Source organism: Rousettus aegyptiacus, unplaced genomic scaffold (genome assembly GCF_014176215.1).
Source record: "Rousettus aegyptiacus isolate mRouAeg1 unplaced genomic scaffold, mRouAeg1.p scaffold_m13_p_16, whole genome shotgun sequence".
Taxonomy (NCBI): Eukaryota; Metazoa; Chordata; class Mammalia; order Chiroptera; family Pteropodidae; genus Rousettus; species Rousettus aegyptiacus.
In genome coordinates this window covers 26,740,251-26,754,126 of record NW_023416291.1, presented here as the reverse complement: position 1 = coordinate 26,754,126, position 13,876 = coordinate 26,740,251, and the positions used below count along the sequence as shown (strand labels likewise).

The window sequence follows — 13,876 nt, the reverse complement described above, 5'->3', positions numbered from 1 at the left end:
AGTGAACTAATTCAGGAGGTTACTATTATAACCCAAGGGAAAGATGAGGTGGTAGAACTAACGTGGTGACAAAAGTAACAAGAAATAGACTGTGAATATATTCTGAAGGCAGGTTATTAGGATGTGATGTTGAAATGGTAGTCAATGATGACTCCAAAAGGTTCTGAAAACAAATGGAAGGATAAATTGTCATTTACAGAAATAAGAAAGATCACTTCGGGGAGAATGTGGAATCTAGAGTTCAGTTTCATACGTTAATTCTAGAACACCTTTTAGAAATCCAATTAGAGATGTTAGGATGGAAATGAGTCTGGAATTCAGAAAAGAAGTCCAAGCTGTAGATACCAATTTAAGTGTCAATTTACAGATGCTGTCAATTAAGAAAGTGAGTCTGGTACAAGAAGAAAGGCATCCAAGGACTGAGATCTTAAGCACTTTAATATTTAGAGATCAGGGACCTGAAGAGAAACTTGCAAATGAGACTGAGAAAAGCAATCGGGTAGGGGGAAAATCAGAAGAATGTAATACTTTGGAAAATGTTTAAAGTGAGGAAAATGTTTAAAGAAGGAAGGGGTAATCGAGTGAGTCAAAAACTGAGGTAGAGAAAGAAGACAACTGACTCCAGGATTTAACGATGTGGAGGTCACTGATATCCTTGCCAAGAACTCTTTCCTAGCAGGTGTAAGATAGAAGACCCTGAGTGGAATGCGTCCAAAAGAAAATGAAGAGAGGAGCTGGAAACAGCATAGACAATGCTTGGGAAAGTTTTGCTGTCAAAGGAAACAGAGATATATGAAAGTAACTAGAAGGAGATAAGGTTTGCTTGCTTTTTAAGACTAAAGATAGAACATACATGTTTGCTAATAGGAATGACTCAGTAAACAGAAACAAAATAATAATGCAGATGAGAGCACGAAGTCCTTAGGAGGCAAAAGTAATAATAATAATATACATAAATGGCTGTGTTGACTCTATGAGATCACCTAAAGTAATAGGAAGAAAGGCAGAATATTTATAAACATATATATATATATATATATATATATATATATATATATGACTAGCAGAAGTAGTGTTGAGTGTGTGGGAAAATTTTCTTCCAATTGCTTCTTTTTGTCTCAATGAAATAAGAAGCAAGGTCATTAGCCTTTAGCAAAAAACAAGGAGAAGGCAAAAGATAATCATCTATAAAATGTGAGAGTAAATAGACTGAGGAAATATAACAGGGTGGCAAAAGATTCTCACTTGACGTTGTTGGTGATAAATTTAAAGTGAGAACAGTTAGAACAGTCATATATTTTTTCGATTACATTCCATGCCCAGGTTCAGACATAAAATGGTAGAGAGTTAGATTTCACCAAATTTTTTTGCCAGGTGATTTGTAATAGTGAAAAACAGGGGCAAGAGAGCTGATGTTTTGGAAATTATTATTATGTAAGAACATGGATTTAAGCTAGAAAAGAAAAAAAGAAAAACTAGAAGGAGATGGGCAATGAAAAACTAGTAAGATCAATGGGTCCAAATAAGACAAAGAAGTTTTGGAGGCAGAGCCTTTGAGGAATGAGCAGGAAACAGAGGTAGTGGTCAGGGAGTGAAATGGTTATAATTGAGACCAGAGAATAGTTGCCATTATTGATAATACCAAATTTGATGGCACGACTACAGGTGAACATTCTAAGGTATGGTGGGAGACAAGATCATTAAAAGAGAACAATTAAAAAAACAAAGGACCATGTACTATTGGAAGGGTCACTGTTTTGGATACTGGACTCATCAAGAATGACAGTTTTTAGAAGAGTGACAGTGAGTCAAGTATTAAAGTCGTCAAAAAATAAGGGTCTGCAGATGACCCTAACATGGAGGGGTAGCAGGTGACATAGTCTAATGACAAAAGTGTCAAAACTTGAGGGGGTGAGTTAGGAAACAGGGAAGAGTCTGGCAATGAGAAGTAAGGAAAACATCTGCCTCATCCTACCCAAGGCTCAGCAGTATTAAGGGATTAGAAAGAAAATAGTCACAAGTTAAGAGGTCCACAACAGTGTGTTCAGCGATAAGCCAAGTTCTAGAACAAAAAAAGTGAGGACAATCTCTAGAAGTTTAGAATACAAGGGCTTCTGTTGATAACATACTATATAAGAGAGAAAGCTCTGTGGATATATTTATTTGATTATAAATTCTCAAATACAAAATTTTCCCAGGTTTTTATTAAATGTAACAGATATTCACTTGTTTTATGTACAAAAATCATTCTTCTTAGGCTGTTAAAAAATGATTTCATTTATAGTATCACTTTCTTTTTGTAGCACCAACTACTTTACTTAATATATCTACTTAATGTTAAGGCTTCTTAGTTTTAGAAGACTGACAGCAGAGAACAGCAATGTTCTTTAGTAACTAAATAAAAATCATACCAATAACTAAATTGAGCTGCAATAAAATAAGATCAGAATTGAATTTCTTACTAATAAGAGTTTGTTACATAATCATACCTGTTTAAGTTTTTGGAGTGGTTTCTTTTCATGCAATTTTTTATCTCCATATTTCTTATATGCTAAAGGCACTCCATATTTAGCAGCGGGCTTTGTAATTTTCTGAGCAGACACAACAGAAGCCAGGCTTTGTCCTGAAGCTGGTCTTTTAGCTATATGAAAAGATAAAAAGAATTTCTTCCAGAATTCTTTATCCTAAATCTTTAATTTCAAAATTCTTCAAGATAGCAATTTTTCATTTTCATAATCGTTAACAGCATTTAGTTTGAAACTTTTCATTCAACATCTGATTCACTTCTTAGCACATGTCAATGCCTTCACTATAATTATTTTACACTAAAGACACTTCTTCAAAGAAGCAAAAGCCACAGTCCTATAAGATGTTAATATCTGTCATGATATAAAAGCACTACCCTAAAACTGACTGTGTGTCATCATTGCACATATCTGCGAATATACTTGAAAGTACTGACTTTAAATGGGTAAATTGAATGGTATGTTCATTACATCTCAATAAAGCTGTAAAAAATAAATTTAAAAAAATTGTTTTAGAAATTACTTGTAAAATCAGAACATAAACTTCAAGAATAACTGTTAAATGTTAATTCCATCACTATGAGCAACTTAATATTTTCTTCATATACATTCTGAACACCTATACCTACAGACCTATTAAAGGGCGAATATCTTAGAACAACTGTTATAGCTAAAGATCCCATGAAATAGGTACCTTTAGATATTCCTGGTGGGAATACAAACTGGTCAAACTTTCTGGAGGGCAATCTATATCAAGAACAATGTTCATGGACTGATTTTAAAGACTAATCAGAGAAACAAAAATTTATAGACAAGGATAAACCATGTAGCATTATGTATTAAACTCTTACTGAAGCCTACCTAGACAAGGTTCTGTATCAGAAAAATGATAAATTCAAGAACAAACAGTTAAAGTAATTAAAAGTATGCTATTTACACCTCTCAAAGATAATAAAGGAAGAGTATAATCTACATCAATTCTTATCAAAATCCTCTTTCCTCTAACTATTCTCCACATCTGCTAAGGTGCCTCTCTGCCCAAACTGACCCACAGTCGAAGTAGAAACTTCTTTCTGCCTCTTCCAGCAATGATCTCAGGATTTTATAAATTAAATCAATTTAAATCCATCTCTTCCAACAAGTATTCTTTGTTTTGTTTTGATTTTTTTTAGAAGGGGGAAATGAAAAAATAACTGGTAGTTCACAATTAAATACTATTATTAAACCCAGTTCTTCAAAGAATATTTGGTTGTATTAGAAAATGATCATCATATAATATATGAATTAAAAGAAAGAAACTTTTGCTTATAATGCAATCCCAATTTTCAATCACTGCACATGTGTTATCACAGAAAGAAAATACAAATATAACAGTATATGTTAAGATTAGAGGTTATTTTTATTTTTTTAATTCTTATAATGAACACACAATATTCATAAATTTAGTAAACTCATATAAAAATAAAAATAATATTATCCATTTGATTGGCAATTTAGAGATTCATAATTTGAAGATATGAGATACAGTATTTTGGGGTAAGGTTTTCTGAACATATACTCCAACAGTATCCTGACAGGAACAAGGAAATGTGGGGAAAAAATTCTCTTTGAGAGTTAAACTATAAGACAAATCCAGAATGCAGACATACAAAGTCACAACATTGTGATCTGGCTACATGTGTTAACATAACAAAGAAACACTGTAGGCCAAAAAAGGGGCAAGAGGCACAAAAGTATAAAAATGAATAGGAGACATATAAATAGTTCCCACTGACTTTCTAAAGAGGGAGAATTACTTATCTGATTTTGAATATTTCTCATGCTCAGAAAAAAGGCTACCAGTAGGATAAGCATAATATAGAGAGTAAGAGCCCATAAAATATTTATAGGCCAATCATTAATACAACTCCTATTTAGCCACATGCTATTAAACATTTCACTCATTCGACTCCTCTTACAGCAAAATAACTTTCTAATTCCTAGATAGGCTTACTTGTGTGAAAAGAATGTGCTGAGATGGGGTATTTCTGGCATTTATGACAATGAGGCTTTTAATTAAGGAATGACTGCTGGTGCTGGTGGGACTGTAATTTAGTACAGCCACTATGGAAAATAGTATGGAGGTTCCTCAGAAAACTAAGAATTGATCTACCGTATGATCCAGCAATCTCTCTCCTGGGTATTTATCCCAAAGACTTGAAAACCCATATTTGAAAAGATATTTGCACACCAATATTCATAGCAGCACTATTCACAGTGGTCAGGACATGGAAGCAACAAAAGTGTCTACGATAGATGATTGGCTAAAGAAGCTGTGGTACATATATACAATCCAATATTACTCAGCCATAAGAAGAGATGAAATACAGCCATTTGCAACAACTAGATTGAAATCGAGATAATCATGCTAAGCAACATAAGCCAGACAGAAAAAGTTGAAAATCACATGATATCACTTATATGTGGGATATAAACCTAAAAGCAACAAAGGAACAGGATAAACAAACAGAGACTCATGGACATGGACAATAGACTAGTGGTTACCAGAGGATGAGAGGGAGGGTGGAAAAGGGAGGCAGATGGGATAAAAGGGGTCAAATATGTGGTGACAGAAAGAAATCTAACTACGGGACAGGAACACACAATGCAAAATATATATGCCTTCCTGTTAAATTGTACACCTGAAACTTACTGGATTTCTTTAACCAATGTCACCAAAAAAAGTAATATTAAATTAAAAAAAAGAAAAAAAGAAATGACTTCTCATGAGCCTTGACTTTGTCAAGAGAGACATGCTGATTCCGTCGAGTGTCTGTCTTGTGAATTTTGTTTACAGCGAATTGATTTCTCAGACACTGATAGTCTCTGCCCACTGAGAGGACGAGTTTAAGAATCTTAAAGAAAATCTAAGTGTAGCTGGCCTTCCTGAGAATGCACTGCCACACCACTTCCAGCTTATACGGACTCAGTTTTATGATATTTTATTTTTATTTACTCAAACTCAAAATGGAGTAGAACGTGCAAAAAACAGTTTGAAAAATGATATACTTCTCAAATCTCGAATAATTTCCACTGATTTTTAAAATCCATTCTGAAATCATTCTATGTAGAAATAACATAATCTCTCTTTCACACAAATATATGCATATACATACATATAGTATATGGATATACATACACAATCCTATAAATATTCTACTCTTGAGGGCCATATTTAAAAGACAATTATCCTTGGTAATATAGCTAACTTCGCGTTAATTTATTTTTTTAAATTATAGAATATAAAGTATTTCTCAAAGAAAAATGTTTTACACAAAAATATACACTTAAGATATAACATTCTAAGACAATGTTTTCAGAATACCACCTAAGCATTTGATATAGATTTCAAGAAAGATTTCATTTAAATAAGGCAGACAAAAAAATGGAAAATTTTAATTTATCAGAACATGTTATATTCTGTCATATATCATAATTTAAATGTGCATTTCTTCTAAGTTAATTTTATGTACAATTATCCAAATTTATTATCTACATATACCTCTAGTATAATACATATTATTAGTATAATAAATAAATTGATTATGGCAAACAGGTGAAAAGGCTCATTAAATTTCATTTACCTGGTATAAGTTGTGGTCCAAACTTGGAAAATGTTTTTAGACAAAATTCTTCTGCAATAAGCTTTGATTGAAAGAGGAAAAAAAAGTTAGAAAAGATGTTAAATTTCCAAAATAGAAAACTTACCCATTAATCAGAATACATTTTTTCCTTTTTCAGTCACAATTACGCTGCCAAATAAACTATACTAATTAAATCCAAATAATACATTTACTCAACTCCTCTAGTCCTAACTCCCTCCCAATCTTACCAATTTATATTTATGACCTCAAACAAGCATTCTTCTCAAATTAATCTAATGTACCACAAAGGCCCCCACACACTGGTTGCCTGTTCTACCTCAGCAATTTAACAGGCCTGCCTCCTACCCAGAATAATCTCTATATTCCATATCTTTCATTCACTTCAAAACTGATAAAGAATCAGTTCACTAACGCTTTCTCAGATTAACGTCTCAGTTATTTCAACTTTACTCTGAATCTTTTTAGCATCTTCAATGAGTTTTCACTCTTATCATTATATAATTATAAACATATTATTAAATATTTGCATATTCTTAGGTAATTTAGCAAGTGTCTCTTTTAACTATTACTAAAACTATACCAATTCTCCAATATTTATGAACATATTTTCAGAAGCAAGAAACAAGTATTTTGTGCAAGTAATTTTCTCTCCCTACTCACTACGTATTTTTTCTTTCAGTACAAAACTATAACGCTAATGAAGATTTAACTCAATTGAAGCCTATTTTCTTTCATACTGGGTGTGAAAGGCAAGAGAATTTTTCCACAGTGGAGAGAATACTTCCACAGTGGCAGTGGACCAGAAGCTCCAGCAGGCAAAAAACAAACAAACAAACAAACACAAAAACAAACAAAAATACATATGACGGAGTTGGTCACCCTTCCCATCAAGAAGTCCTCTAGAGCAGTTCTCAAAGTCGCATACGAGAAGAATCAGCATCACCAGAAAAGTATTAAATATGCAAATTCTCAGACTCCACCTAAGAATTACTAAAATAGAAACTGTAGTGGTGGTAACCAGCAGTACCTTCCAAGTGAGTTTTATGTATGTTAAAGTTTAAGAACCATTGAACCATAAGATAAATGTAAGTGAAAATCTAGTTCACAAGCAATTCAGAGCAACTGTGTCAAAGCATTTTCTCTTCTGAACATCTGCATTTCTCCCCTTTCTTTTTCATGGAAGAAAATGAGTGTTTTATGATCTCTAGCTTGCTCCATATTGGGTAATTTCTTCCACTGTTTAAATGTGAGTCTTACTTTTCCCCTGTGGGAATGCAAATATGAATTGAGAGGTACAGCGTATAGAATCCAAAAAGATTCTGGAATCCCTATGCCACCTATATCTAGCTACTTGAATTAAAAATTTAAATAATATAATTTAAAATTCAGCTCTTTAGTCACACCAGCTATATTTTAAGTTCTCAATAACCACATGTGGTTAGTGGCTACAATTTGGGCCATGCAGATATAAAACACTGCATCATTACACGAAGTTCTATTGGACAGCACCTATATTCCTAATGAATCAGAGCTTATTCATGAGTTGTCAAGTCACATCCAGGGAGAAGTTTCCAGAGTGTGCAAGATTGAGAACTAAGCCCTATTAACCTTGGCTGACAGCACTGAGGATTAGGGGAATAAAAATTATAGTGACACTAAAAATAATAGGTCAGATGTTGAAATAAAACTCATAAATTGTTTCAAAGTTAAAGCTTTAAAAAGTGTATCACAAACTTTCTCATAAAATACTGAACAAGTGATAACAAGTGGTGTGTCACATTACATTTGTTTCAGCCAACTACGGACAGTGATTTACCATACACACTAGGTGAGTAGTAGGCTATACCATCTAGGTTTGTGGAAGTGTACTCTACAATGTTCACAATATGATGAAATTGCCTAACAGTGAATCTCTCAAAGCATACTCCCACTGTTAAGTGGTGCATGATTATGGAGCAGAAAATAAATCTTAAGAACAAAAGATAAAGGTTTTTGTGAAGAAGGAAATCTAAGTGGTGCTGAAATAGCAACAAGGGGCTATGTATGTACTAAACATGTAATGTTGAATACCCCATTTGTTAATAATTGTAGTCTGCTCTTTTTCCTTTCCATAAGTACTGCATATATCAGGCTTGACAATTTTCTATCATGGCTGGCTACTCGAATTCCAGTGCTTCGGCCTTCAGACAATGGTATGTCCTAACTGCTGGTATAGGGCTAAAGGAATCTCAGCAAAATTAAGTCATTCTTTCTCCTTTAGTAGTTGTCAAAAAACAATAACATATTGCATCATGAAACTGTCTTTGAAAATGTTATTTACAACAAAGAAATCTTACAAATAAGACACCAGTGTTTCAGAGATTGTTGCTATGTCCTATACGAGTAAATTTTAACCCTTGACTTTTAATCGACTTCCTTGCTTATTAATGTGTTCTCCTGGTAGTAACAGTTAAATACACATTTCTGTTTCTGAAGACTATTTGTTTAAATAGATGTTCTGTTAAGCCAGAAGGTATATGACACTCCCATCTCCTCTCACAAGCATATAAAAGTAATAAAACTATGATTTTGCTAGATGTATGATTGCAAGAAGAGTTTAATAGTGATTACTTAAACTAACAAAGACCATGCAAAACATGTAATGGAAAATAATTCCAGTTTCAGGTGATAATATTTATACAGTTTATGCTAATTGATTTGATATAGATTTTTTATAAGTTCTGTCAAATTAAAATTCAATCCAACTTAACATTTATTATGCACCTATATGCAAGTACAACAGGAAAAATAACGAGTCAGCAATTATATATAAAAATGCCCAGAGAACAATAGTTTCTAATCATTTTCTATAAAACAGAATATACTTAAAAATATAAAATTATATTTATATTAAAGTAACATATTGATAATATTCTACATATTGAATATACTGAACACATTATGTGCTAGTCATGAAGCACTTTACACGCATTATCACTTTTAATTCCACAACAGGTTCATGATGGAGTTATGTTTATAACCTCATTGTTCACAGGTGAGGAAAGCAGAGCACAGAAAGGTTTAAAAATTTTACAGTTAGAAACCTGAGAAGATAGGAAGGTGATTGCCACTATGTGTGGGAGGATGGATAGTTATTAGTTAATTGGTATACAGTTTGGTTTGCTCTACAAGATGAAGAGTTATAAGGATGGATGGTGATGATGTTTGTACAGCATGATGAACATATTTAATACCACTGAACTATATACTTAAACATAGTTCAGATAAGTTTTACATTATATATTTTTTATAATAAAAAAATTAGAAAACGAAAGAAACCCAAGAGACAGAGGAATGATTCTGTGTTATTGTGACTTATAATAAGAAATATATATTTGATCTTCATTGTATTCCTAACATATAGTTTCTAAAATATACCTGAATTTATATTAATAAAGTGACTCTGGAATATCCCTAAGGATGGAGGCTCATTGCCAGAGAGAGTAACAAGGTAATTAGAGGGCTAGAACTTTTAGTCCCATTCCCTTCCCCTCCAGGAGAGAAAAAGGGCTAGAGGTCAAATCAATCACTAAGGGCCATTAATTTAATTAATTATGCCTCCATAAAAAACCCAAAGGAATGGGCTCAGAGAGCTCCTGGGTCAATAAACATGACAGGTGGTGGTGCACCCCAGTTCCACAGAAGTTCCTGCACTTGGGACCCTTCTGAACTTTGCCCTATGTACCTCTTCATCTTCATCTGTATTCTTTATAACATCCTTACCTAAACTGGTAAATATAAGTAAATGTTTCTCTGAATTCTGTGAGTTGCTCTAGCAAATTAATTGAACCCGAGGAGGGAGCTGTGGGAAACTTTGATTTAAAGCTGGTCGGTCTAAAGCAAAAGTGACATCCTGGAATGTCAATGGCTTCTGAAGTGGAGGCAGTCTTGTGGGACTGAGGGATTTGATGCTATCTCCAGGTATAGTGTCAGAACTGAATTAAGTTGTAAGACACCCAGCTGGTGTCACAAAATTACCTGTGTGGGAAAAAGCCACCATACATTTGGTGATCAGAAGTAACAAAAGTTAAGAATTGACTACTAAAGAGACACAGTTGTAATGGTTTTCCTCCAACAGATTCACAACTAGAAAGCAAATAGGAAGGGGAAGAGTTATACACGAATGGAAAGAAAGATGACTCAATAATTTAAAAAGAGCACTTCATTCCCCAAAGTTCTGAAGGGCTTTCCTCAAAACAGGAGTGATATCCTAGTTAAGCATCATAACTCTACTGTTCAATTTTAATTCTAAAGTAAAAAAACATACCTGAGGTGAGAGAAACTTTTCAATGCGTTTGGCTATAAAACCTTTCTCCAATATGGAGTTGACGGATGGTCTATCCCTAGGATTTCTTTTAAATAACTGAGAGAGTAAACTGCGGAGATCATAAGAATAATGCAAAGACACAGGTGGAAAAGACCCGGATATTATCTTCAGTACCAGATTTTTCATATTGCCAGCTTCAAACTAAAATCCAGAAAATAAATTAACATATAAATTAACAAACATAAATTGAAAATGGGAATATCAACAATGAGATATGGTTCTTTTATCAATATAGAAGAGAAATACAATTCTCTTCCAAATATTTTAATCAGCATGTTCTCAAGAGAGAGGCTCACCTAAACATATTTAAAACACAGTATCAGTCCTCATAATATGTTATAACTTGCTATAAAATTTTTATGTATTCAAAATATTAAAAGATGAGATATAGGTATTAATTAAAGATTTTACAAAAACATGACAATAAGAAGATGGTAAAACAAACTTGGTGGCCTTTATTTAAAACCTGCTTTCTTGTGCCCTGTTGTATAACTAGAACAAGGAATTAACTACAGAACTAAAAGTATTTGGGGAAAATATAATAAATAAAAGTGCTAATTACTTTCCTTTTAAACATTGCTGCTTATTATTATTATTATTATTAAGTGTGTGATGCTCCCAAAAGCCACAGAATCAACAATGTGGCAAGTAGTCCAAAGGAGAATATATAAATGAGTATACTGTATATTTTATAATTAAACACACTATAAACTCTAACTGAAATAAAAACAACAATGACAACAAAAAACGTGGGGCAGTTTAAAATCTAAATATTTCAATTTGAAAATAAGCAAAATTAAGCTTTGACATAACTAAAACAGTATAGAACAGTTGTACATTATCAACATGTTCTTAATACACAGAATAAGTCCTGGTATAATTAAGCATTAGTGATTATTCCAATTATAAAAGAGTTCTGTTAAATGTTAAATTCTCTTAGCACATTTAAAATATGTCACTCAAGTTATTAAAATCTGAATTCAAGTCAACTGCTATAGAAATAGCTAAGTACTTAAGAAAGAATCTTAAACAAAGAAAGATATGTTACACTATAAAGAATTTTCATTTATTTGTCAACTGGCAAACTCTTCCTAAGTAAAGGTTAGTGAATTACTTCGCATGTCCACTTAGGGTAAACATTTAAAAAATACAGAAGCAACAGTGACAGTTCAAAGCAAATGAAAAGATTTTTAAAAAAATACACTGATTTAGACCTAAGATAATTGTGTCACAGAAAAATTGACCAATTTCCTCAAATACAGATATTATAACTACCATCCCATGTCAATTTGGCAGTCTATATATTTTTCCTTAAGAAGAAAAAAATCTAATACAATACAGTAAGAGAGTATACAAACATGAAAAAAACACAACAAAGGAAAATACCCCCCAAATAATATCAGGCAATAAGAAACCAACCATAAAACTGCTTGTAAAATATAATTAAACTTTTGAGGAAAACAAAAATAGCAAAACTTGTTTTATAAATTATTCTAGCAGAAATCCTAGAAGATGACAAAATATTACAAGTAGTAATTACTGGTTGAAAGAATTACTCTTGATATTTATTCACTTCTTTATATTTTTATGTACATTTTCTGTAATGAAAATACTATTGTTTAATCAATGGGGGGGGGTACAAATTTTTAAAATGCAAATTCCAAATTCCAAAATGGAATATGATTAAAATTCAACCTATTTAGGACAAGAACTGCCCCTTTTTGGTGTATATGCCATCTCAAAAGAGTTTCAAAAGTGAAAATTAAAATTGAAGAGCATTTAAATTGATAAAATCCCTTGATAAATATGTTGAAAAAGGTTCCTTAGATAATCTCAGTTCCAAACTCAAAATAATTTGGGTGTTTTTAGAAAAATTGCTAAAATGAAACTAATAAAATTTAGTAAGCTAGAATTTCAAATTAATATATGAACTTAACATTTAAAAGCTAGCAAATTTATTTGTCTTTAGAAATAATTTTCTGAAAAAAGTATGATATCTGTATTATAACAAACATGTAAGATGCATATGTAATATATGCATACATATTAAGGGAAGTCAATTTAAATTTATACTTCTTAGAAGAAATTTAAAAATTGACAGAAGAATTTCTACTGCAAGAAGGTTGTTTAAAAGGTGACATGATTTTTTTTAAAAATAGAAATATTATAATCACTTTTTGATGTAATTTTTAAAATATTTCAGAAATGTCTACATACTGCATGTTTAAGTGTGCACATCTCATAAAGGACACATCCAAGAGCCCAAATGTCACTAGAAAAGAGAACAAAAAATTTTTTGTAAGTATCAGATTTTACTGAAATTTTTTTCATTTAAAGGAAACAATACCTGCATGAAAATGCTTTGCAAAATTATGTGATCCATAAAACATGTCCTTTAAAACTTAAAATGTCATAAACAAATAACAAAAATAGCTATCTCAGATTAGAAAAGAAATGGTTGCCCTAATATTTTAAAGTTTCATTAAGGAAATTTAATATTTTAAAAAACAGAATCAGCAAATTTCATAGAGATGCTGTTCTCACAAAACTCAAACTACTGTATTCACTTATTTGCAAAATGCCATAATTTTTAATAATATATAAAAGAAAAATACTACTTTAAAAACATGAAAATGTTGATTCACTAAAGTTGTTTCAAACCTGTAACAGCCAACTGAAATATCAGGTAAGAACACTGATTCTAATTTAAAGGCCTAGTTACACTATCTCCTTTGCATATGATCTCTTCTATCTGAAACAGATATTTTTATAATAAGAAAAACTACCCCTATTTTTAAAAAGGAAAAAGAAACTCATAGTTCAGAGTTATAGTGGTCCTTAGAAGTCAACAAAAGCATAAACCACTGCTCCTGAAAGCTGAACTTATTTCATTATTGAAATCTTAGGGTTATCCATGTTGTTTCAGATGGCAAGATTTAATTCTTTTTTATGGCTCAGTAGTATTCCATTATATGTAATGAAATCATTAATTTCAAGATTCAGCTGGGAAAAAATAAAAATGTAGTTAAACTATCTAGTAACTTGTACATATTATAAATTAAACAATAGGAACAAAAACATTAAGCTAATGATGCTATTAATAAAATGTTAAAATACATTTTAAAAAATATGAATTTCAAAGTATAATTGATGATGCTCATCCATTAAATTTTTAAAGCATTTTCCACATCAAATATATATATACACACACCACATCTTCTTCATCCATTCATCTACTAATGGACAGTAGGTTGCTTCCATATCTTAGCTATTGTAAATAATGCTACAATTAACACATGGATACATATGTCTTCTCAAATCAGAGTTTTGGGTTTCTTGGA

At 31.8% G+C, this 13,876-nt stretch overlaps 1 protein-coding gene across 6 annotated transcripts in view; it reads right to left on the bottom strand.

Annotated features, from left to right (window-relative positions):
• Positions 1–13,876, bottom strand: part of NEK1 (NIMA related kinase 1) — a 125,366-nt gene that overhangs the window by 84,618 nt on the left and 26,872 nt on the right. For all 6 annotated transcript variants that reach the window (XM_036233608.1, XM_036233609.1, XM_016148191.2 and 3 more), the window contains exons 8-11: positions 12,753–12,807; positions 10,476–10,676; positions 6,149–6,209; positions 2,490–2,641 (exon numbers count right to left, since the gene is read on the bottom strand). In XM_036233608.1, the coding sequence (XP_036089501.1) occupies positions 2,490–2,641; positions 6,149–6,209; positions 10,476–10,676; positions 12,753–12,807 (469 nt within the window). The remainder of the gene's footprint in view (positions 1–2,489; positions 2,642–6,148; positions 6,210–10,475; positions 10,677–12,752; positions 12,808–13,876) is intronic.